Source organism: Emys orbicularis, chromosome 1 (genome assembly GCF_028017835.1).
Source record: "Emys orbicularis isolate rEmyOrb1 chromosome 1, rEmyOrb1.hap1, whole genome shotgun sequence".
NCBI classification, from domain to species: Eukaryota; Metazoa; Chordata; order Testudines; family Emydidae; genus Emys; species Emys orbicularis.
This window is the reverse complement of record NC_088683.1, coordinates 366164962-366186814: the sequence shown is the minus strand read 5'-3', so window position 1 is coordinate 366186814 and position 21853 is coordinate 366164962. Positions and strand designations below refer to the sequence as shown.

Below are 21853 nucleotides of genomic sequence, written 5' to 3'. Positions count from 1 at the left end.
AAACCTACACAACTGCAACTTGAGACCATTACTCCTTGTTCTGTCATCAGGTACCACTGAGAAGAGTCTAGATCCATCCTCTTTGGAACCCCCTTTCAGGTAGTTGAAAGCAGCTATCAAATCCCCCCTCATTCTTCTCTTCTGCAGACTAAACAATCCCAGTTCCCTCAGCCTCTCCTCATAAGTCAGGTGCTCCAGACCCCTAATCATTTTTGTTACCCTACACTGGACTCTTTCCAATTTTTCCACATCATTGTAGTGTGGGGCCCAAAATTGGACACAGTACTCCAGATGAGGCCTCACCAATGTCGAATAGAGGGGAATGATCACATCCCTTGATCTGCTGGCAATGCTCCTACTTATACAGCCCAAAATGCTGTTAGCCTTCTTGGCAACAAGAGCACACCGTTGACTCATATCCAGCTTATCATCCACTGTAATCCCTAGGTCTTTTTCTGCAGAACTGCTTCCTAGCCATTCGGTCCCTAGTCTGTAACAGTGCATGGGATTCTTCCGTCCTAAGTGCAGGACTCTGCACTTGTCCTTGTTGAACCTCATCAGGTTTCTTTTGGCCCAATCCTCTAATTTGTCTAGGTCCCTCTGTATCCTAACCCTACCCTCCAGCGTTTCTACCACTGCTCCCAGTTTAGTGTCATCTGCAAACTTGCTGAGAGTGCAGTCCACGCCATCCTCCAGATCATTAATGAAGATATTGAACAAAACCGGCCCCAGGACTGACCCCTGGGGCACTCCACTTGAAACTGGCTGCCAACTAGACATGGAGCCGTTGATCACTACCCGTTGAGCCCGACAATCAAGCCAGCTTTCTATCCACCTTATAGTCCATTCATCCAGCCCATACTTCTTTAACTTCCTGGCAAGAATACTGTGGGAGACTGTATCAAAAGCTTTGCTAAAGTCAAGGAATAACACATCCACTGCTTTCCCCTCATCCACAGAGTCAGTTATCTCCTCATAGAAGGCAATTAGGTTAGTCAGGCATGACTTGCCCTTGGTGAATCCATGTTGACTGTTCCTGATCACTTTCCTCTCCTCTAAGTGCTTCAGAATTGATTCCTTGAGGACCTGCTCCATGATTTTTCCAGGGACTGAGGTGAGGCTGACTGGCCTGTAGTTCCCCGGATCCTCCTTCTTCCCTTTTTTAAAGATGGGCACTACATTAGCCTTTTTCCAGTCATCCAGGACCTCCCCCGATCACCATGAGTTTTCAAAGATAATGGCCAATGGCTCTGCAATCACATCCGGCAACTCCTTTAGCACCCTTGGATGCAGCGCATCCGGCCTCATGGACTTGTGCTCATCCAGTTTTTCTAAATAGTCCCGAATCACTTCTTTCTCCACAGAGGGCTGGTCACCTTCTCCCCATACTGTGCTGCCCAGTGCAGCAGTCTGGGAGCTGACCTTGTTCATGAAGACAGAGGCAAAAAATCATTGAGTACATTAGCTTTTTTCACATCCTCTGTTACTAGGTTGCCTCCCTCATTCAGTAAGGGGCCCACACTTTCCTTGACTTTCTTCTTGTTGCTAACATACCTGAAGAAACCCTTCTTGTTACTCTTAACATCTCTTGCTAGCTGCAACTCCATGTGTGATTTGGCCTTCCTGATTTCACTCCTGCATGCCTGAGCAATATTTTTATATTCCTCCCTGGTCATTTGTCCAATCTTCCTCTTCTTGTAAGCTTCTTTTTTGCGTTTAAGGTCAGCAAGGATTTCACGGTTAAGCCAAGCTGGTCGCCTGCCATATTTACTGTTCTTTCTACACATTGGGATGTTTTTTTCCTGCAACCTCAATAAGGATTCTTTAAAATACAGCCAGCTCTCCTGGACTCCTTTCCCCCTCATGTTATTCTCCCAGGGGATCCTGCCCATCAGTTCCCTGAGGGAGTCAAAGTCTGCTTTTCTGAAGTCCAGGGTCCGTATTCTGCTGCTTTCCTTTCTTCCTTGTGTCAGGATCCTGAACTCGACCATCTCATGGTCACTGCCTCCCAGGTTTCCATCCACTTTTGCTTCCCCTACTAATTCTTCCCGGTTTGTGAGCAGCAGGTCTAGAAAAGCTCTGCCCCTAGTTGGTTCCTCCAGCACTTGCACCAGGAAATTGTCCCCTATACTTTCCAAAAACTTCCTGGATTGTCTGTGCACCGCTGTATTGCTCTCCCAGCAGATATCAGGGTGATTAAAGTCTCCCATGAGAACCAGGGCCTGCGATCTAGTAACTTGTGCTAGTTGCCGGAAGAAAGCCTCGTCCACCTCATCCCCCTGGTCTGGTGGTCTATAGCAGACTCCCACCACAACATCACCCTTGTTGCTCACACTTCTAAACTTAATCCAGAGACTCTCAGGTTTTTCTGCAGTTTCATACCAGTGCTCTGAGCAGTCATACTCCTCTCTTACATACAATGCAACTCCCCCACCTTTTCTGCCCTGTCTGTCCTTCCTGAACAGTTTATATCCATCCATGACAGTACTCCAGTCATGTGAGTTATCCCACCAAGTCTCTGTTATTCCAATGACATCATAGTTCCCTGTCTGTGCCAGGACTTCCAGTTCTCCCTGCTTGTTTCCCAGGCTTCTTGCATTTGTGTATAGGCACTTAAGATAACTCGCTGATTGTCCCGCTTTCTCAGTCTGAGACAGGAGTCCTCCCTTCTTGCACTCTCCTGCTCGTGCACCCTTGTCCACCTTTGTTGACCTGCTCAAAGAATTCGAATAGACTGATGAGGCATAATTTTCATTTGCAAAAGCCGTGCTGATTCTTCGAAAACAAATCATGTTCATCCATGTGTCTGATAATTTTGTTCTTTACTATAGTTTCAATCAGTTTGCCTTGTACTGAAGCTAGGATTACAGGCCTGTAATTGTTCGGATCACCTCTGGAGCCTTTTTAAAAAATCAGTATCACATTAGCTATTTGCCAGTCATCTGGTACAGAGGCTGATTTAAGTGATAGGTTCCACACCACAGTTAGTTGTTCTGCAATTTGATATTTGAGTTCTTGCAGAACTCTTGGGTGAATATCAACTAAGCTACCTGAGTGTTTTATTCCTAAGTCACTCAAGGACAAACAGGAGACAACAGCCAATTTCCCAGTTTCCCAGCCTTGCATCCTGGGTGGAGAATGTACACAGATTTATACCATCTTGCACTGCACATAGATCTGTACCATGCAAACTCATTAATATAGGTCACTTTCCACTCAACATGGGTTAGATGGGCAATGGCCTTTGTTTACAGAGCTGAGAGTTTCGATCCCCAAGAGAAATTGGAGGCTTTTCATCTACCTCTCCATCATAACATAATGAAGGTTGCACTGACGGGGTCTGTGGCTGCACTCTGGGTATAGAAAGGTCAGTACCTCCTGACCAGTTTATGGCTGGGGTATTGTACCCATCAGCTACTCTAACAAGACTTCCCATCTCTGTGCAGCCCCCTCCTCACTGTACAACGCCCCTTCAGCTGTTCTTGTGGGCAGTGGCTACTGTGACAGGTCGTGGTAGCACATCTCTGATGAACCTGTGCTAGCTTGGAGCTGGAGCAGGTCCTAGAGCAGTTGTGGAGGCAGAGGGATTGGGGGGGGGTGGGCTAGCTACCAGTGGTCACTGAGATCTGTGTATAACTCGGGTCCCCCTGGATCCTGGGGCAACCTGTTATGCCTCAGGGAGAATTGCAGGACTGGAAGGGACTTCAAGAGGTCATCAAGTCCAGACTCCTGTGATCATGGAAGATCTAAGTATTATCTAGACCATTCCTGACAGGTGTCTGTCTAACCTCCTCTTAAAAATTGTAATGATGGAGATTCTACAACCTCCCTGGACAATTTATTCCAGCACTTAACCATCCTAACAGAGATGAAGTTTATATCCTACTGGAATGATCCAAGGAAATTTCCAAGTATGCCGCCTTGTAGAATCTCCCTTTCCTAGCTTACACTCTGGGTGTGTAATGCAGGACAGGGGGCTGTCTGGGAGAAATCTGATCCTCTATTATTGATTATTATTATTATTACTATTATTTATTTCAGCAAGATTACAGCTGTGATGGCATCATCGTTACCGCTCAGCTGCCCCCGAGGTAGCCCTGTGACTAATCAGAACAATATGAACAGTGATGCCAAGCCCAGATTCCAGGAATAGAGTCTGCAGTAGGGCTGGCGCTGCAGTCCAGTTGTGTACTATCACCACACATCCCATGTGATTTTGCCTTCTGCAGTTTGCCATTGGCCGTGACAAGGTTAAAGCTGGTGCACACGAAGCCGAGCAGCTGTGGTTCCCTCATGGCCAAGTGGCCCCCAAGGGAATGTGCAGGCATGCTTCATAAACCCTGTTGCCTCCCTATCTGAACAGATACTGCCTGCTGCCTGTACAACCTCTTTGATGACACCTTGTCCTTTAGGTTGAAGACCTCTGGTGTCAGCGGCTCCCTTTCTAGGAGGAACTGGGTATGTTGGCAAGGTTCACTGTCTTTAAAATGCAAAGTGAAGGGAACAGGCTACAAGCTGTTTCCATTTGCAGATGTTCTGTGCAGTGGCAGAGGACTCAGCTGGTCTGTCGGGGTGACTCAGTGAAGGGCTGGTGGGCTGGTAGCACTGGGGACCTTGGGAACCCCTTCACTACACCTGCCCATGCTCCTCAGGGGGTTATTGAAGCTGCACACAAATCTGACATTCAAAGCGAGCTTGGAGTGTTAAAAAACTGCAATTTCCTGAATGAGGATCTCTCAGTGGGTCCCATTTCTGGAAGTGCCGTGTACTCTGGGCCCGATCCTGCCAGGGGCTGAGTGACAGGAGACCCTATGGAATACCAGTTAATAGTTCAAAAATTGCCACAGGTTTATTTGCTCCTGGAAATTTAATCAGCAAATGCATTTTCAAAGGTTTTATTATTTGGGTCGATTATGAATGTAGGTATTCAGAGATGTGTTGCTCTGTGGTAACAGGTCAGATAGGGGATATTTCTGTTTCCTGAATGGCTGAGGGCTCTAGCATCTCTGCTCTGTAGATACCATTAAGAGTTACAGGACTAACTGCATCTCACCCCCCTCCCTAGTCTCCAAGTAAGAGATGTCAGGGAAAGTAACCTTCCCTCACATGGGGTAGAATCTCGCAATCCTCCCACATTCAGACTGCGTCCTGTGGTTCTTCCCTTTGGGAGTCTGTGACTAGTGGTGTGATGAGTGACCAGCCAGCCTTCTTAAAACCAAACTATTCTTTCATCTGAACAGTGGGAATAAAGCGAAACATGGGAGAATTAAAGGGTTTTCAAACAACAGTCTGTACACACCTCTGACCCCAAGCCCTCCCACTCTGAAAGGGACCCAGGCAGATCAAGGCCTTCAGACATCCCCAGAGGTATCTGTGCTTGTCAGTGTGAAGAGCTTCTCACAGCAGCTGACCCACCTCTGGACAGACTCCCAGATCTGGCAAAACAAGCTGTGTGATGAGACTGGAGCCCGGAAATAGGCTCTTCTCAGCTTGTAGCTCCAGTGTTGTCTCTCAACCTCCCTGGGGTGGTTAGTGAGCAATGGCTTTTCTTGAGCTGTTCCTTCCCTTCCTGCTTGTTTTCCAGCAGCCTGCTGTTAAACTGAGAAGAGCCACAATGGTTTCATCCAATACAGCCATAACATCAGCATCCCAATAGTTAACCCAATATAGCTCTACAGCAAACATCCCAACAACTGGGTTTAACATGTCCAGATATTATGGCAGCTCAGCTACATGTCTGACTGTATGCCATTCCTGGGTGCTAGGGATGTTATGAATACAGGACATAGACACAGAGAGAGAGAGAAATACAGAGAGAGAAAGCAATAGATTAGTTTCATGAATGAAATGAAGTTCCATTTCCAAGAATACTAATGCATTTGACTTTGAAATCCACTCCCTGCAAGCCCTCACTGTGGCTGAATAACAGGTGCTGGGGTTACTCTGTACAAGAGAGTGAGAGCTCAGGGAATGAATATTTTCCATGCTGATCCCCATGCCTGTTACCATTCCAGATAGAGGCTACAGACTGACAAAACAGAACCTGAGGAGAACCAGTCAGCTATTAACTCAGCAACAGAGGAACTACTAGACTTTTCTTTGCTGTTCAGGTTCTGAAGACATCCAGATGACAGACACTATATTTTAAGTCACTCTCTATCCTGAGAAATCATCTCTGAAAGCAGATCAGAGGGGAAAGAATGGGTTGACATGTGTGTACTAAAGTACAGATGTGTAAATGTTATGCCAAAACTTCTCATTGTAATACAAATATTACAAATCAAAATTTCATGACATGCAGGTATATCGAAATCCAGCACCAAAGTTCTTGGAATCTGTACAGGAAGGAAAAGTGATAAGTTTACTACTTAATGGTTTTAGCTTTTGAAAGTATTTCAGAAGTACTCAAAATACTGGTTGCAATGGTTTGTGTTATTAACTCTATGTTCACTGAACAGTTGTATAATACTGTCTCCTGGTAACTGACCAAAAGCTGTTGTTAACACTTATATTCAGGGTTGTGCACTCAATAACTCTCCAATACCTTTTAAAGAAGGCCTAAGAGAACCGAACTGCTGGTCAGTGTTTCAGCAAAGAAGCAAAGAGTAGAGCTGAGGTGCAGGAAAGGGGAGTGCAATAAGGGTTGTATGTAATTTACACCTATCATCTCGTACATGAGCATAGCTGAAGTCATTTGCACCCTCAACTGGATATTAGTGGAAAGCTAGTGTTTGCACTATTTACCCATTTGTGACGCCAACCCCTCCCCCGCCATTCTGACTATGTTAGCGTGTAACTTGCCAAATATCTACAGACCCTTGCATGGGGAGAGGATGCAGATACTGTGAGGATAAAAGGAAGCCTGTAGGATAATCGAACTCCTTGGAGTCAGTCAGCTTTGGCCAGGCAAAGCACTTTCGCTTCTCTTGGAGGGATTCTTCTAGGTCAGAGTGTATCAATGGGAGTATTTGGTAGAGAAATGTAATAGGGCCTGGTTCTGGTTGAATTTACACATAAATCTGGAGGGATGCAGTTGAAGTCATTATTCCTGAATTAAGAACCTGGCTCCAAGAATGTATCCCTCTACTGCAAAGAGACAGTGGCATAATATAGAACCTGAGGAGTGGAGAAAATTATATATATATATATATATATATATATATATATATATATATATATATATATATATATATATATATATATATAAATTAGGCAAGGAAGCCATGCATGGCGGTGAACCCCCACCTGGGGCAGGCAACCCCTCATCCTCACCCCTTCCAGCCGAGGCCCCACCCCTTCCACAACACCCCCCCATGGAGCCAAGCCAGCCCCCCACAGCAGCAACAGACCGTGACCCAGACTAGTGCCGAGGCCAAGCACCCCAAGCTTCCCAGCCTCCCCCCTCCCAGTGTGCGGCACAGCCCCAGCCTTTCCAGCCCTGGAGTGTGGGGGCTGGGCAGTCACGCGGACCCAGCCGCCAGCCCGAGCACCAGACGAAGAGCAGCCTGCCTTCCCTTGCCTTCCTTAGCCTCTGCCCATAAAGGAAACACATTAACAAATAGCTTCAATGCAGGACAGATAAATACAATGACCGTTTTCACTATGCACTTGCCATGTGTTTACACACATGTCATGGTACAATGGGCCACTCTACAAAATGGAGGGCCAGAAAGGTTGTCAGTGGAAAGGTAACAATTGTAAAATCGCACAGTGCTCAAGTAGGCTGCAGAATTCCCAATTACAAGATATCAATGGGCCCAAGAGCTTAGCAGGTTTCAAACAGGGACCGGATGTTTATATGTGTAAGCATAAAATCCAGTTACAGTAGTGAGGATTTAACAGAAAACCTCTTAGAAGGGCTCTAAACCTTCCTAATTTATACTACAATATATGTCTAATTAGTGGGTCTTGGGGAGAAACTTTCCTTGGGAGCAGGTTATCTCATAGTTGCCGATTTCAGAGCTTCTTTCACCTACTTCTGAACCATCTGGTACTGGACATTGGATACGAGGCAAGATGGACTACAGGTCTGATCTAGTCTGGCACTGCCTATGTTCCTATCGATAGTGCAAATGCTTTAGCTTATCTTCCTTGAGCTCCCGGGAATCTCTAGACTTGCACTGAGATCAGGAAGATGTCTCTTAAATATCATCTAGTCTCATTTTTTTTTCTTTCTTTCAGTAAGGATATTTCAAAACTCCTTGGACCTGCCCAGTACATTATGTCAGTAGTAAATGACACCGAATTCAGCTCTGCAGTGTTCCTTCTCACCGGGATACCTGGGCAGGAAGACGTCCATCTCTGGATCTCTATCCCCTTCTGCTTAGTGTATATTATTTCAATAGTAGGAAATTCAGTCATTCTGTTCATTATAAAAACAGATCCAAGCCTCCATGAGCCCATGTACATTTTCCTTTCCATGTTGGCCGTCACAGACCTTGCCTTATCGATATCCACCATGCCTACAACACTGGGTATATTCTTGTTTAACTCTAGGGAGATCAGTCTGGATGCTTGTTTTGCCCAGTTGTTCTTCATTCACTCACTTTCATTCATTGAATCATCGGTACTCCTGTTGATGGCCTTTGATCGATTCGTTGCTATCTGTAACCCACTGAGATATGCTTCTATCTTAACCCTGCCGAGAATTGGAAAGATGGGACTGGTGTTTGTGCTAAGAGGGGTGGCTGTAATATTACCGCTCCCCTTTCTTCTTAAACGGTTCCGATATTGTCGAGCCAATGTCCTCTCCCATTGCTACTGCCTGCACCAAGAGGTCATGAAGCTGGCTTGTTCGGATATCACAGTCAACTACATCTATGGCTTCTTCCTTACAGTCTCCATGGTGGGATTGGATTCACTGTTCATCTTCCTCTCATATGTGATGATCCTCAAAACAGTGCTGAAAGTCACATCCCATGGAGAATGCCTTAGGGCCCTGAACACATGTGTCTCCCACCTCTGTGCTGTCCTGCTCTTCTACACACCAGAGATTGGCTTGGCTGTGATACACAGATTTGGGACAGGCTCTCCTCCATTGCTCAAGGTTCTCCTCGGCTACATCTCTCTGTTGGTCCCGCCACTTATGAACCCAATTGTGTACAGCGTGAAAAGCAAACACCTTCGTGTGAGGATAATCAGGGTGTTCTTCAAGTGAAGGGTCAGTTCATCGCTTGGCTCCAGCCCCAGTGACATGGGAGATGAAAAACACGGGCCATGACCACCCATTCTATTCAGGACCTTATATCCGAGATGACATGATCTACTGAACTCCACTCTGTAAGGAGAGGTTCAGAGAGGGATAAGGCCTGGAAGAATGAGAGAGGGGCTGGTGAGGAAGGCTAGCACACTGGGGGAAGGAGACCAAGGCAGTTAGCAGCTTTTACAATGTGTCTGTGTTCATGGAGAGCCAGGGGACCAGTGTGATGTTTGCTTATAAAGAACCGTATTGGTGGCTGCTCCGACCTCAGAATTCCTCTTGATAGAGTCAATAAAGAGAAGGGACGTGGATGTTGTTTCCCATTACACCTGACCGGTCACTGTTCTGTCTCTGGTTAAACATCCATGAGCCAGGGAAAAAGCCAAGAGCTGTTCTGCAATTCCAGTCCTCGCCCTTCCTGAGCGCTCTGGGTACTTTGTGATCCATGAGTGCTGCAACAGCTGTGCTCAGCATCTATTTAAGTGACACAGTCACCCCCCTTTCCCTCTGCCTTCAACCAGGTGCATGTGACTGAGTAGTGTCAGAGACATGATCAAAGCAGGAGCCCCAGGCGCTGTCATTTAGGCAGCTCCTCCCTCATTGATGACTGTGCACTGCGCACCTGATGAGTCCACCCATATCTGACTGTAATGCCACTGAGGCAGAGCAGTGCTGCATGTGTTATTAGGAAATGGGGAAACCTTTGTGAATTAGGGAGCCTATACAGGAAGGATGGGCTCCACCTAAGCCAAAATGGAACTAGATTGCTGGCGCTTAACATTAAGAAGGTCGTAGAGTAGTTTTTAAACTAAGGGCTGGGGGGAGGGTGACAGGAGTAGAGGAGCATGTCATTTGGACAGCAACATCCGTTAGGGAGGATAGACTAATGGAGATTCTCTATGTCCTAGTAAGGAGGAGAGGATGGAAGATGATAAAATACAGGTAGGATCTGTTGAGAAACAATCAAATAAAAAAAAAGTCCCATTCAATTACATCATGTAATGCAGAAATCTAAATAATAAGATAGGTGTACTAGAGTGCCTTATATTAAATGAGGATATTGATATACTAGCCATCACAGACACTTGGTGGAATGAGGATAATTAATGGGGCACAGTAATACCAGGGTACAAAATATACTGAAAGAACATAATAGGTCATGCTGGTGGGGGAGTGGCCCTATATGTGAAAGAAAGTATACAATCAAATGAAGTAAACATCGTAAATGAACCAAACTGTACTATAGAATCTCTATGGGTGGAAATTCCATGCTCTAATAATAAGAATATAGTGGTAGGGATATATTACCGACCACCTGCCCAGGATGGTAATAGTGACTGTGAAATGCTCAGGGAGATTAGAGAGGCTGTTAAAAATTTTAAAAAAATCAATAATAATAATGGGGGATTTCAACTGTCCCCATATTGATTGGGTACATGTCACTTCAGAATGGGATGCAGAGATAAAGTTTCTTGACACCTTAAAAGACTGCTTCTTGGAGCAGCTAGTCCTGGAACCGACAAGATGTTTTGAAGGCCAATTGTATAACCGGGTCCAAAAAAGAACTAGATAAATTCATGGAGGATAAGTCCCTCAATGGCTGTTAGCCAGGATGGGCAATGATGGTGTTCTTAGCCTTTGTTTTGCAGAAGCTGGGCATGAGCGACAGGGGATGGATCACTTGTTGATTACCTGTTCCGTTCATTCCCTTTGGTTCACGTGACACTGGCCACTGTCTGAAGACAGGATAATGAGCTAGATGGACCTTTGGTCTGACCCAGTATGGCTTCTGTAGAGGTGGATAATAGCCCTGTCCTGCCTCACAGAGGTGGTGAGAAGATAAATACATTCAAAAAGTTATGTGTGAATGGGGGCCTGACACACAAGAGTCCTGGCAAGAGACTCAGGCCCAGATTCCCTCCCTGTCCAATTTGTTTGTGCTGCCCTAGCAATGCAAATGGGTGGAAATGGGACTCAGCTACCACACAGAAACACTGCTACCTGCTATCCCAGCTGAGCCCATTCACTCTAAGGTGACCACCTTTTCAAAAGGAAAACGCGGGACACATGCAGAAGCCTCATCCCCTGTGTGACCACCAACTATACCCCTCTTCTTCTCATTTGAGGCCCCTCTCTCTGCCCCATGTAGATTGGTCCAGGCTGAGGTTGATGGTGGGGTGGAAGCTGTTGAAATCATGGTGGAATTTTTCCAGGGGTCCAGATGATGAAGATGTCATCAATGTAGCATAGGAAGAGAAGGGGCGTGAGTGGACGAGAGCTGAGGAAGCGTTGTTCCAGGTCAACCATAAAAATGTTGGCATATTGTGGGATATTCAACAGCTTCCACCCCACCATCAACCTCAGCCTGGACCAATCTACACGGGAGGTCCACTTCCTAGACACCACAGTACAAATAAGCGATGGCCATGTTAACACCACCCTATACCGAAAACCCACCGACCGCTATGCCTACCTTCATGCCTCCAGCTTCCACCCCGGACACACCACACGATCCATCGTCTACAGCAAAGCGCTGAGGTACAACCGCATCTGCTCCAACCCCTCAGACAGAGACCAACACCTACAAGACCTTCACCAAGCATTCTCAAAACTACGATAGCCACACAAGGAAATAAAGAAACAAATCAACAGAGCCAGACATGTACCCAGAAGCCTCCTGCTACAAGACAGGCCCAAAAAAGAAACCAACAGAACTCCACTGGCCATCACCTACAGTCCTCAGCTTAAACCTCTCCAACGCATCATCAGTGATCTACAACCCATCCTGAACAATGATCCCTCACTTTCACAGACCTTGGGAGGCAGGCCAGTCCTCGCCCACAGACAACCCGCCAACCTTAAGCATATTCTCACCAGCAACCATGCACCGCACCATAACAACTCTAACTCAGGAACCAACCCATGCAACAAACCTCGATGCCAACTCTGCCCACATATCTATACCAGCAACACCATCACAGGACGTAACCAGATCAGCTATAACATCACCATCTCATTCACCTGCACGTCCACCAATGTTATATATGCCATCATGTGCCAGCAATGCCCCTCTGCTATGTACATTGGCCAAACTGGACAGTCACTACACAAGAGGATAAATGGACACAAGTCAGATATCAGGAATGGCAATATACAAAAACCTGTAGGAGAACACTTCAACCTCCCTGGCCACACAATAGCAGATGTAAAGGTAGCCAACTTACAGCAAAAAAACTTCAGGACCAGACTCCAAAGAGAAACTGCTGAGCTCCAGTTCATTTGCAAATTTGAGACCATCAGATCAGGATTAAACAAAGACTGTGAATGGTTATCCAACTACAGAAGCAATTTCTCCTCCCTTGGTGTTCACACCTCAACTGCTAGCAGAGCACCTCACCCTCCCTGATTGAACTAACCTTGTTATCTCCATACTGATTTATACCTGCCTCTGGAAATTTCCATTACTTGCATCTGATGAAGTGGGCATTCACCCACGAAAGCTTATGCTCCAATACTTCTGTTAGTCTTAAAGTGCCACAGGACCCTCTGTTGCTTTTTACAGATTCAGACTAACACGGCTACCCCTCTGATATCTGGAGTATTGTGTCCAGTTTTGGGCCCCCCACTACAGAAAGGAGGTGGACAACGTAGGTCAATAGAAATCATTAGGGAGGTGGGGCACATGACTTCTGAGGAGAGGCTGAGGGAACTGGGCTTATTTAGTCTGCAGAAGAGAAGAGTGAGGAGGGATTTGATAGCAGCCTTCAACTACCTAAAGAGGGGTTCCAAAGAGGATGGAGGTGGCAGAGGGCAGAACAAGGGGCAATGGTCTCAAGTTGCAGTGGGGGAGGCCTAGGTTGGATATTTCACTAGCAGGATAGTGATGTACTGGAATGAGTTACCTAGGGAGGTGGTGGAATCTCCATCTTTAGGGATTTTTAAGGCCTGGCTTGACAAAGCACTGGCTGTGATGATTTAGTTGGGGCTGGTCGTGCTTTCAGCAGGGGGTTGAACCACGACAGGTTTCCCTCCCCACTCTCAACTCTGGGGTACAGATGTGGGGACCCACATGAAAGATTCCGTAAGCTTATATTTCACCAGCTTAGGTTAAAAACTTCCCCAAGGCATAAATTCCTTTCCTTGTCTTTGGACAGTATTGCTACCACCACCAAGTGATTTAAACAAACAACAAGGGGCCACTTGGAGCTCTATTCCCCCCCCCCCCCCAAAATATCTCCCCAATCCCCTTCACCCCCTTTCCTGGGGAGGCTTGAGAATAATATACCAACCAATAGGTTAACAAAGTGAGCACAGACCAAATCCCTGTTTTTTAGGACACTGAAAATCAGTCAGGTTCTTAAAAGAAGAACTTTATTAAAAAAAAAAGTAAAAGACTCACACCTGCAAAATCAGGATGGAAGGTAACTTTACAGGGTAAATAAAAAGATTTAAAACACAGAGAATTCCTCTCTGACTCTGCTTCCCAGTTACAAAACAGGAATAAAATTACCTCTTAGCATAGGGAAAATTCACAAGCTAAACCAAAAGATAATCTAACGCATTTCCTTGCTTACTTGATCTTTTTGTAACCTTAGATGCTCATTTCAGGTATGTTTTTAGGAGATGTTTTTTCCTGCCCTGGTCCCTCTCTCTGTCCGAGAGGGAAAAAACAAAGAGAGCACAAACAAAACCTCCCCCCCACCCCACAGATTTGAAAGTATCTTCTTTTCCCATTGGTCCTTCTGGTCAGGTGCCAACTAGGTTAATTGAACTGATTAACCCCTTACAGGTAAGGGGATTCTCTACCTCTGGATTTTATGTTATTGCATACATAAGGGTTGTTACCCTTCCCTTTATATTTATGACAGACCACATGACCTCTTGAGATTTCTTCAAACTCTAAACTATGATTAGCACAGCACCCTTTGATGAGGGAGTTCTGGGCCCATCGTGCAGCTCGGCAGTAAGAGGGGGAATCAGGACGTGCTTTCAGAGAGTGAAGGATCTGGAGAGTGTTGCCTGGGCAAACAGAGCCCTGCTGGGCTGCCCCTCGGTCTGATCCTGATCTTCCACCTGCTCCATGAGCAGTGAGAGCCACTCTAGCACTGCATAGACCTCACACCCTGCATCCAAACTTCCAATATCAACAAGTTTGGGGTTAGCTGGATCTGGGCGAGGGGGTTGATTGGGGCCCATAGTGAGCTAGCAGCAGGCATTTGGAACTGGGCTTGGGTCACACTCCTTTCTAGTAAAAATGTGTATGTCCTTGTTTACCTGGTATGTTCATATCTCATGCTGCAACAGGTGGAGGAGTCCCTATGAGCTGTATCTGAGGAACCAGTTGTGACGGTGCCTCCCATAAGGCTTTATGGAATATGCTTATGAATGTATATGTGACATTACTGGAATATCTTTTAGGCTACATATTGCCATGTAGCATATCTATGTAAAGGTTATGATCTACTTAATGTATTCATCCTATTTGTATGCATGTATCAATTTTGTATTCAAAGTTATGAATATTGGTTGTGTACTGGCTTGATTTTAACTAGCCTCGTAGAGCATTTGGTCAGCTTCTTGAGAAAAGTGCAAATTAAGTGCCCAATCAAAAACCACTTAAGCCAACAATAAACTTGAAGATGCCAATCCACATCTGAGCCTTCCCAGGCATGTGGCTTGGCTGGTAAAACTGAGTCATGCATGGACATGTGACTGGCCCAGGTGACTCCAAAACTCCATCTTGGAGCTGGGATTCTACACAGAGGGAGGGAGGGGTATCCACCCACAAGAGAAAGTCTATTTAAACCCCTGGGTGACCCTTCCATTTTGTCTTCAGCTGGCTCAAGAGATACCCTCTCCACCCCCAGGGATACCTGAAAGAAACTGGATCAAAGGGAGGTGGTGGGGGGGGGGAGATTGCTGGACCAGACTAGAAGGAGACTAGTCTGTAAAAGGAAGCTTACTGGACCTGGTAAGGTTTTATTTGCATTCAGTTTCTTAGACATAGACTTGCATGTTTTATTTTATTTTACTTGGTGATTCACTTTGTTCTGTCTGTTACTACTTGGAACCACTTAAATCCTACTTTCTGTATTTAATAAAATCACTTTTTATTTATTAATTAACTCAGAGTATGCATTAATACCTGGGAGTTGATCATCTGAGTGTTAAAGACAGGAACACTTCTGTAAGTTGCTTTCAGTTAAACCTACAGCTGTTAGGGGACGTGGTTTAGACCTGGGTCTTTGTTTGCAGCAGCCTAGTGGGTCTGGCTCAAACCAGGCAGGGCACTGAAGTCATAGAATCATAGAATATCAGGGGTGGAAGGGACCTCAGGAGATCATCTAGTCCAACCCCCTGCTCAAAGCAGGACCAATCCCCGGACAGATTTTTTTATCCCAGTTCCCTAAATGGCCCCCTCAAGGATTGAACTCACAACCCTGGGTTTAACAGGCCAATGCTCAAACCACTGAGCTATCCCTCCCCCCAAGTCCTAAGCTGCCAGGGCAGAAAAGGAGGGGCAGAGGTAGTCTTGGCACATCAGTTGGCAGCCCCAAGGGGGTTTCTGTGATTCACCAGACACCATCACACCAGTGCATCTGCAAGACAGTCACTATTATGTCCGGCTATCTGTGGTGTAACCCTGTTCCTTAAAAGAGGAGACTTTGTAGGCCAGTGCAGAGGGAAACAGCATCTCTGCCACTGATGGACTATGTGACCAGAAACGTCCACTAAGTAACCCTCAGTGCTTTCGTTTGTGGGTGCATCACTTGAGATATGGCCAGAAACACTACATATTTGGATTTTACTGGAAGTCTCATACTATTTCCTGTCTTTCTTAAAGCCCCAACTTCTGGGATCAAGTGACTGTGCGGGAATCTGAGATTTCAGTTTTCTGAAAAAAGTTTCTTTAAAAAAGTCAGTTGCAGAAAACTTGAAACAGGTGACCCCAATGGCTCAGAAACCAAAGGAAAATGGAAAAGAAACTCACATCATGAGATTTAGAAATATACTTATTTTTAAATCAATCTCATGATTTTTTTAGGTGATTGACTATACTTGCTGACTGGGGCTGGGTGATACTGCATACCTAGTTCCAAAGCAAAAGTTACAAAAATTAACATTTTTTTTTCAAAGTACATCAGTAAGTGGGACCCCTGGACAATTGAGGTGCTAAAGGAGCACTCAAGGAAGATGTTGCTGCTGCAGAGAGGCTAAATGAATTCTTTGCGTTGGTCTTCCCTGCAGAGGATGTGAAGGAGATTCCCACACCTGAGCCATTCTTTTTAGGTGACAGATGTGAGGAACTGTCCCACATTGAGGTGTCAATAGAGGTGGTTTTGAAACAAACTGACAAATTAAACAATATTAAATCACAAAGGACCAGATGTTATTCACCGAAGAGTTCTGAAGGAACTCAAATACCAAACTGCAGAACTACTAACGGTTTAGTATGTAACCTATCACTTATATCAGCCTTTGTACAAGATGATTGGCAGATAGATAATGTGCTTCTGATTTTTAAACAAGGCTCCAGAGGCTTTCCTGGCAATTACAGGCCAGAAAGCCTAACTTAAGTAACAGGCAAATTGGTTGACAATCTAGTAAAGAACAGAATAATTAGACACATAGATGAACATGATTTGTTGGGGTAGAATCAACACAGCTTTTCAAAGGGAAATCATGCCTCACCAATCTATTACAATTCTTTGAGGGGGTCAACAAACATGTGGTCAAGGGTGATGCGGGGCAAATAGTGTACTTGGACTTTCAGAAAGCCTTTGACAAGGTCCCTCACCAAAGGCTCTTAAGAAAAATAAGCAGATATGGGGTAAGTTATGGGGAAATGTCACACAACAGGTTCTCTCCTGTATCAGCAACTGGTTAAGAGCTAGGAAACAAAGTGTAGGACTAAATGGTCAGTTTTCAGAAGGGAGGGAGAGGTAAATAATGGTGTACCCCAGGGGGGGTCTGTACTGGGACCAGTGCTGTTCAACATATTCATAAATGAGTGTGGTGGCAAAATTTGCAGATGATACAAAATGCAGTGTCTGGGCAAGCAAAATGGCAGATGAAGTTCAGTGTTGATAAGTGCAAAGTAATGCACATGGGAAAACATAATCCCAACTATACATATAAAATGGTGGGGTCTAAATGAATTGTTAGCACTCAAGAAAGAGATCTTGGAGTCATTGTGGATAGTTCTCTGAAAACATCCGTTCAATGTGCAGCTGCAGTGAAAAAAAGGTAACAGAATTTTGGAAATCATTAAGAAAGGAATTGGTCATGAGAGAGAACATATCATATAGCCCCTGTATAAATCCATGGTATACCCACACCTTAAATATTTTTTTTAAAATTTCGGTTGCCCCATCTCAAAAAAAAAAACATATATTTCAACGGGAAAATACAGAGAAGGGCATCACAAATTTTGGGGTATGGAACTGCTTCCATATGAAGATAGATTAAAAAGACTGGGACTGTTAAGTTTGGAAAAGAAATGAGTAAGCGGGGATATGATAGATGCCTAATCATGAGTGGTGTGAAGAAAGTGAATCAGGAAGTGTTATTTACCCCTTCACATGAATAAGGGGTCACCTAATGAAGTTAATAGGCAGCAGGTTTGAAAGTAACAAAAGAAAGTACTTTTTCACACAACACACAGTCAGCCTGAGGAACACACTGCCAAGGGATGCTATGAAGGCTAAAAGTATAACTGATCCAAAAAGAATTAGGTAAGTTGATGGAGGATTCATAGATTCATAGATTCTAGGACCGGAAGGGACCTCGAGAGGTCATCGAGTCAAGTCCCCTGCCCTCATGGCAGGACCAAATACTGTCTAGATCATCCCTGATAGACATTTATCTAACCGACTCTTAAATATCTCCAGAGATGGAGATTCCACAACCTCCCTAGGCAATTTATTCCAGTGTTTAACCACACTGACCGTTAGGAACTTTATCCTAATGTCCAACCTAGACCTCCCTTGCTGCAGTTTAAGCCCATTGCTCCTTGTTCTATCCTTAGCGGCTAAGATGAACAAGTTTTCTCCCTCCTCCTTATGACACCCTTTTAGATACCTGAAAAGGATAGGTCCATTAATAGCTGTTAGTCAAGATGGTCAGGGATACAGCCCCATCCTCTGGGTGTCTCTAACCCTCTGACTGCTGGAAACTGGGAGCAGATGACAGCGTATTGATCACTCGATAATTGCCCTGTTTTGTTCGTTCCCTGTGAAGAATGTACAGGCTATTGTCAGAAGACAGGACACTGGGCTAGATGGAACAACGGTCTGACCAAATATGGCCGTTCTTATGTTCCTAAATTGTTCCACTCATGGAGGGACTACTGCAGACCAGCCTTTTTGAGGGGCTCCCTCTGCTGACATAGCCACCCTAGCAGACCTTCAAGGGCTGCTCTGTGTAAGAAGCTGATGGGGAGGGTGAGTGCTGCCACTTAGGATCATAGTTCTATAGCATGAGGGACAGAGGCTCATGGGCTGAGCTAGCACTGGGCTGGAAAACAGAGTCCCCCCCCCCCTCCCGCCCCATGAAAAATGTTGATCCAAACTAAAATGTTTCCTTTTCATCCTTTTTTGGGGTGAGGTTTCATACAGAATGGATAATTTTTCTCTGTACGCTCAGCTGCCATGATGCTGCCCAGCTGTCAGGATCCCCAAAAGAAATTAGAAGTTTTTCATCTGCCTCTTCCTTATAACATAAATGAAGGTTGCACTGACCGAGTCTACGGCTGCACTCTGGGTATGGAAAGGTTTAAACTTCCCAACCAGTCTAGGGCTGGGGTATTGTGCCCATCAGCTACTCTAACCAGCCTCCCCATCTCTGTGCAGCCCCTTCCACCCTGTACAACGCCCCCTTTAGCAGATCTTGCGGGCAGTGGCTGCTGTGACAGGCCCTGGTAGCACATCCCTGATGAACCTGTGCTAGCAGGGAGCTGGAGAGGGTCCTAGAGCAGTTGTGGAGGCCCAGAGATTGGAGTTGGGTGGGCCTACCTACCAGTGGATCACTGAGATCTGTGCCTAACTTTGAGGATCCCTGGATTCTGGGGGTCACTGTTTATTCCCCAGGGAAAAGGGAAGGGACCTCTCCTATGAGAACAATCTGAGGGAATTTTCCCTGTAGAGAGCCTTGTGGAATCTTCCTTCCCTGGCTGCACCTTGGGTTTGCAATGCAGGAAGGGGGGCTGCTGGGGAGAAATCTGAATCTATATTTATTTATTTATTTATTTATTTCAGCAAGACCACAGCTGTGACAGCATCATTGTTACCACTCGGCTGCACCCAAGGTAGTCATGTGACTAATCAGAACCATATGAACAGTGACGACAAACCCGGATTCCAGGAATAGAGCCTGCAGCTGTGCTGGCGTTGCAGTCCGGTTGCGTAGGATCACCACACGTCCCCTGTGATTTGGCCTCCTGCATTTTGATCTTGGCCGTGACGGGGGTTAAAGCTGGTGCACACTAAGCCAAGCAGCCGAGGTTCCCTAATGGCCAGGGGGCCCCCAGGGAATGTGCAGGCATGCTTCATAAAGACAGTTCCCTGCCTATCTGAACAGATACTGCCTGCTGCCCATGTAACCTCTTCGATGACTCCTTGTCCTTTAGGGTGAAGACCTCTGGTGTCAGCGGCTCCCCTTCTAGCAGGAATTGGGTAGGTTGGCAGGTTTCACCATTTTTGAAATGCAAAGTTTAGGGTAAAGACTGCAAGCTGGTTGCATTTGCAGATGTTCTGTGCAGTGGCAGAGGACTCAACTGGGCTGTCGGGGTGACTCAGTGATGGGGCTGGAGGGCAGCACTAGGTAGCATGGGAACCCCTCCCCTACATGTATCCAGGATCCTAGGTGGGCAATTCAAAACCCAGGTCCCATTTCTAGAGGTGTCGCGTGCTCTAGGACCGATCCTGCCAGGGCTGAGCGAGACGATACCCCACAGAATATCAGTGACTAGTTCCCAAATTGCCTCAGATCTATTTGCTCCTGAAAATTGTATCAGCAAATGCATTTTCAAAGGTTTTATTCTCTGGCTTGACTGTGAATGCAGGAATCCAGAGCTGTGTTGCTCTGTGGTAATAGGGCTGATAAGTCATATTTCTCTTTCCTGATTGGCTGAGGGATCCAGGTTTTCTACCCCATAGATACCCTTCAGAGTTACAGGGTTACTGGCATCTCTGCCCCCTCTCTGGTCTCCGAGTGCCAGATGTCAGGCCTTGTAGCCTTCCCTGTGATGGGGCCAGATGTCAAGCATGGGGTGGAATCCCACGAACCTGCCATCCTCAGACGGGACCCTTTGTAGCCTTTGCTCTCATGAGGTGGAAATTCAGGATCCTCCACCCTCAGGCTGGGCCCTGGGCTACAGCACACTGCGGGGGGACTGTGCTTGCCCAGCAGGTCCGAGTGGGTTCGGCACCTGTGGTTCTTCCCTTTGGGAGTCTGTGAACAGTCATGAGACAAGTGACCAGCCAGCCTTCCTGAAACAAAATACTGTTTAATCTGAACTGCAGGAATAAAGTATAACATGGGAGAATAAGAAGTTCTCTGACCCCAAACCCTCCCACTCTGACGGGGTCCCAGGCAGGCCGAGAGCCTTCTGATTTCCCCAGCGGTGTCTTTGCCTGTCAGTCTGAAAATTTTCTCAGCAACAGCTGCCCCACCTCTGGACAGACTCCCAGTGCTGGCCAAAGAAGCTGTGTATCATGGCTGGAGCCTGGAAATAGGCTTTTCTCAGCTTGTAGCTCCGGTGTTGTCTCCCAGCTTCTCTGAAGAGCTTACTGAGAGATGGCTTTTCTTGATCTCTTGCTTCCCTTCCTGCTTGTTCTCCACCAGCCTGCTATTAAACTACGAAGAGCCATAATACAGCCATAACATAAACATCCCAATAGTTAACCCTATGTAGCTATACAGCAAACATCCCCAGAACTGGGTTTAACATACACATTCATTATAGCAGCTCAGCTCCATGTCAGTCACAATGCTGGTCCCGGGTGCTACAGATTTTATGAATACAGGTCATAGACAGTGAGAGTGAGTGAAAGAGAGAGAGAGAGAGAGAGAGAGAGAGAAACTACTTACCTGTGGGAAATGAAGTTGCATTTCCATGAATACTCATGCATATGACTTTCAAATCCACTTCCTGCAAACCCTCATCGTGCCTGAATAACAGGTGCTGGGGTTACTATGTACTAGAAAGTGAGAGCTCAGGGAATAAATATTTTCTATATTGATCTGAATGCCTGTTACCACTCCAGATACAGGCTACAGACTGACAGACCAGAACCTGAGGAGAACCAGTCAGCTATTAACCCAGGGACAGAGGAGCTACTAGACTTTTGTTTGCTGACAAGTAACTGGATGAGGGCTGAGACGCTGTGATCTTATCAGGTTCTGAAGAAATCCAAATGACAGATGCTACATTTTAAGTCCCACTCTAACCTGAGAAATCACCTCTGAAAGAAGATCAGAAGCGAAAGAATGGGTTGACGTACAGATGTGTAAATGTTATGCCATTTCATTGTAATACAAAAATTACAAACCAAACATTCATGACATGCCTGTATATCTAAAGCCAGAAGCAGAGTTGTTGGAATCTCTACAGGAAGGGGCAGCAGTAACGTTACTGCTTAATGGCTTTGGCTT

At 45.8% G+C, this 21853-nt stretch overlaps 1 protein-coding gene across 1 annotated transcript; it reads left to right on the top strand.

Annotated features, from left to right (window-relative positions):
• The first annotated feature begins 8134 nt into the window (after positions 1-8134).
• On the top strand, positions 8135-9157 carry LOC135882496 (olfactory receptor 51G2-like). Its single transcript, XM_065409426.1, has one exon. It carries the CDS (start codon positions 8135-8137, stop codon positions 9155-9157), a length of 1023 nt encoding a protein of 340 aa, XP_065265498.1.
• The last annotated feature ends 12696 nt before the right edge of the window (positions 9158-21853 follow it).

What these genes read in the sequence shown, in the direction of transcription:
- LOC135882496 (XM_065409426.1), top strand. Translation starts at nt 8,135, where the DNA reads ATGTCTCTTAAATATCATCTAGTCTCATTTTTTTTTCTTTCTTTCAGT.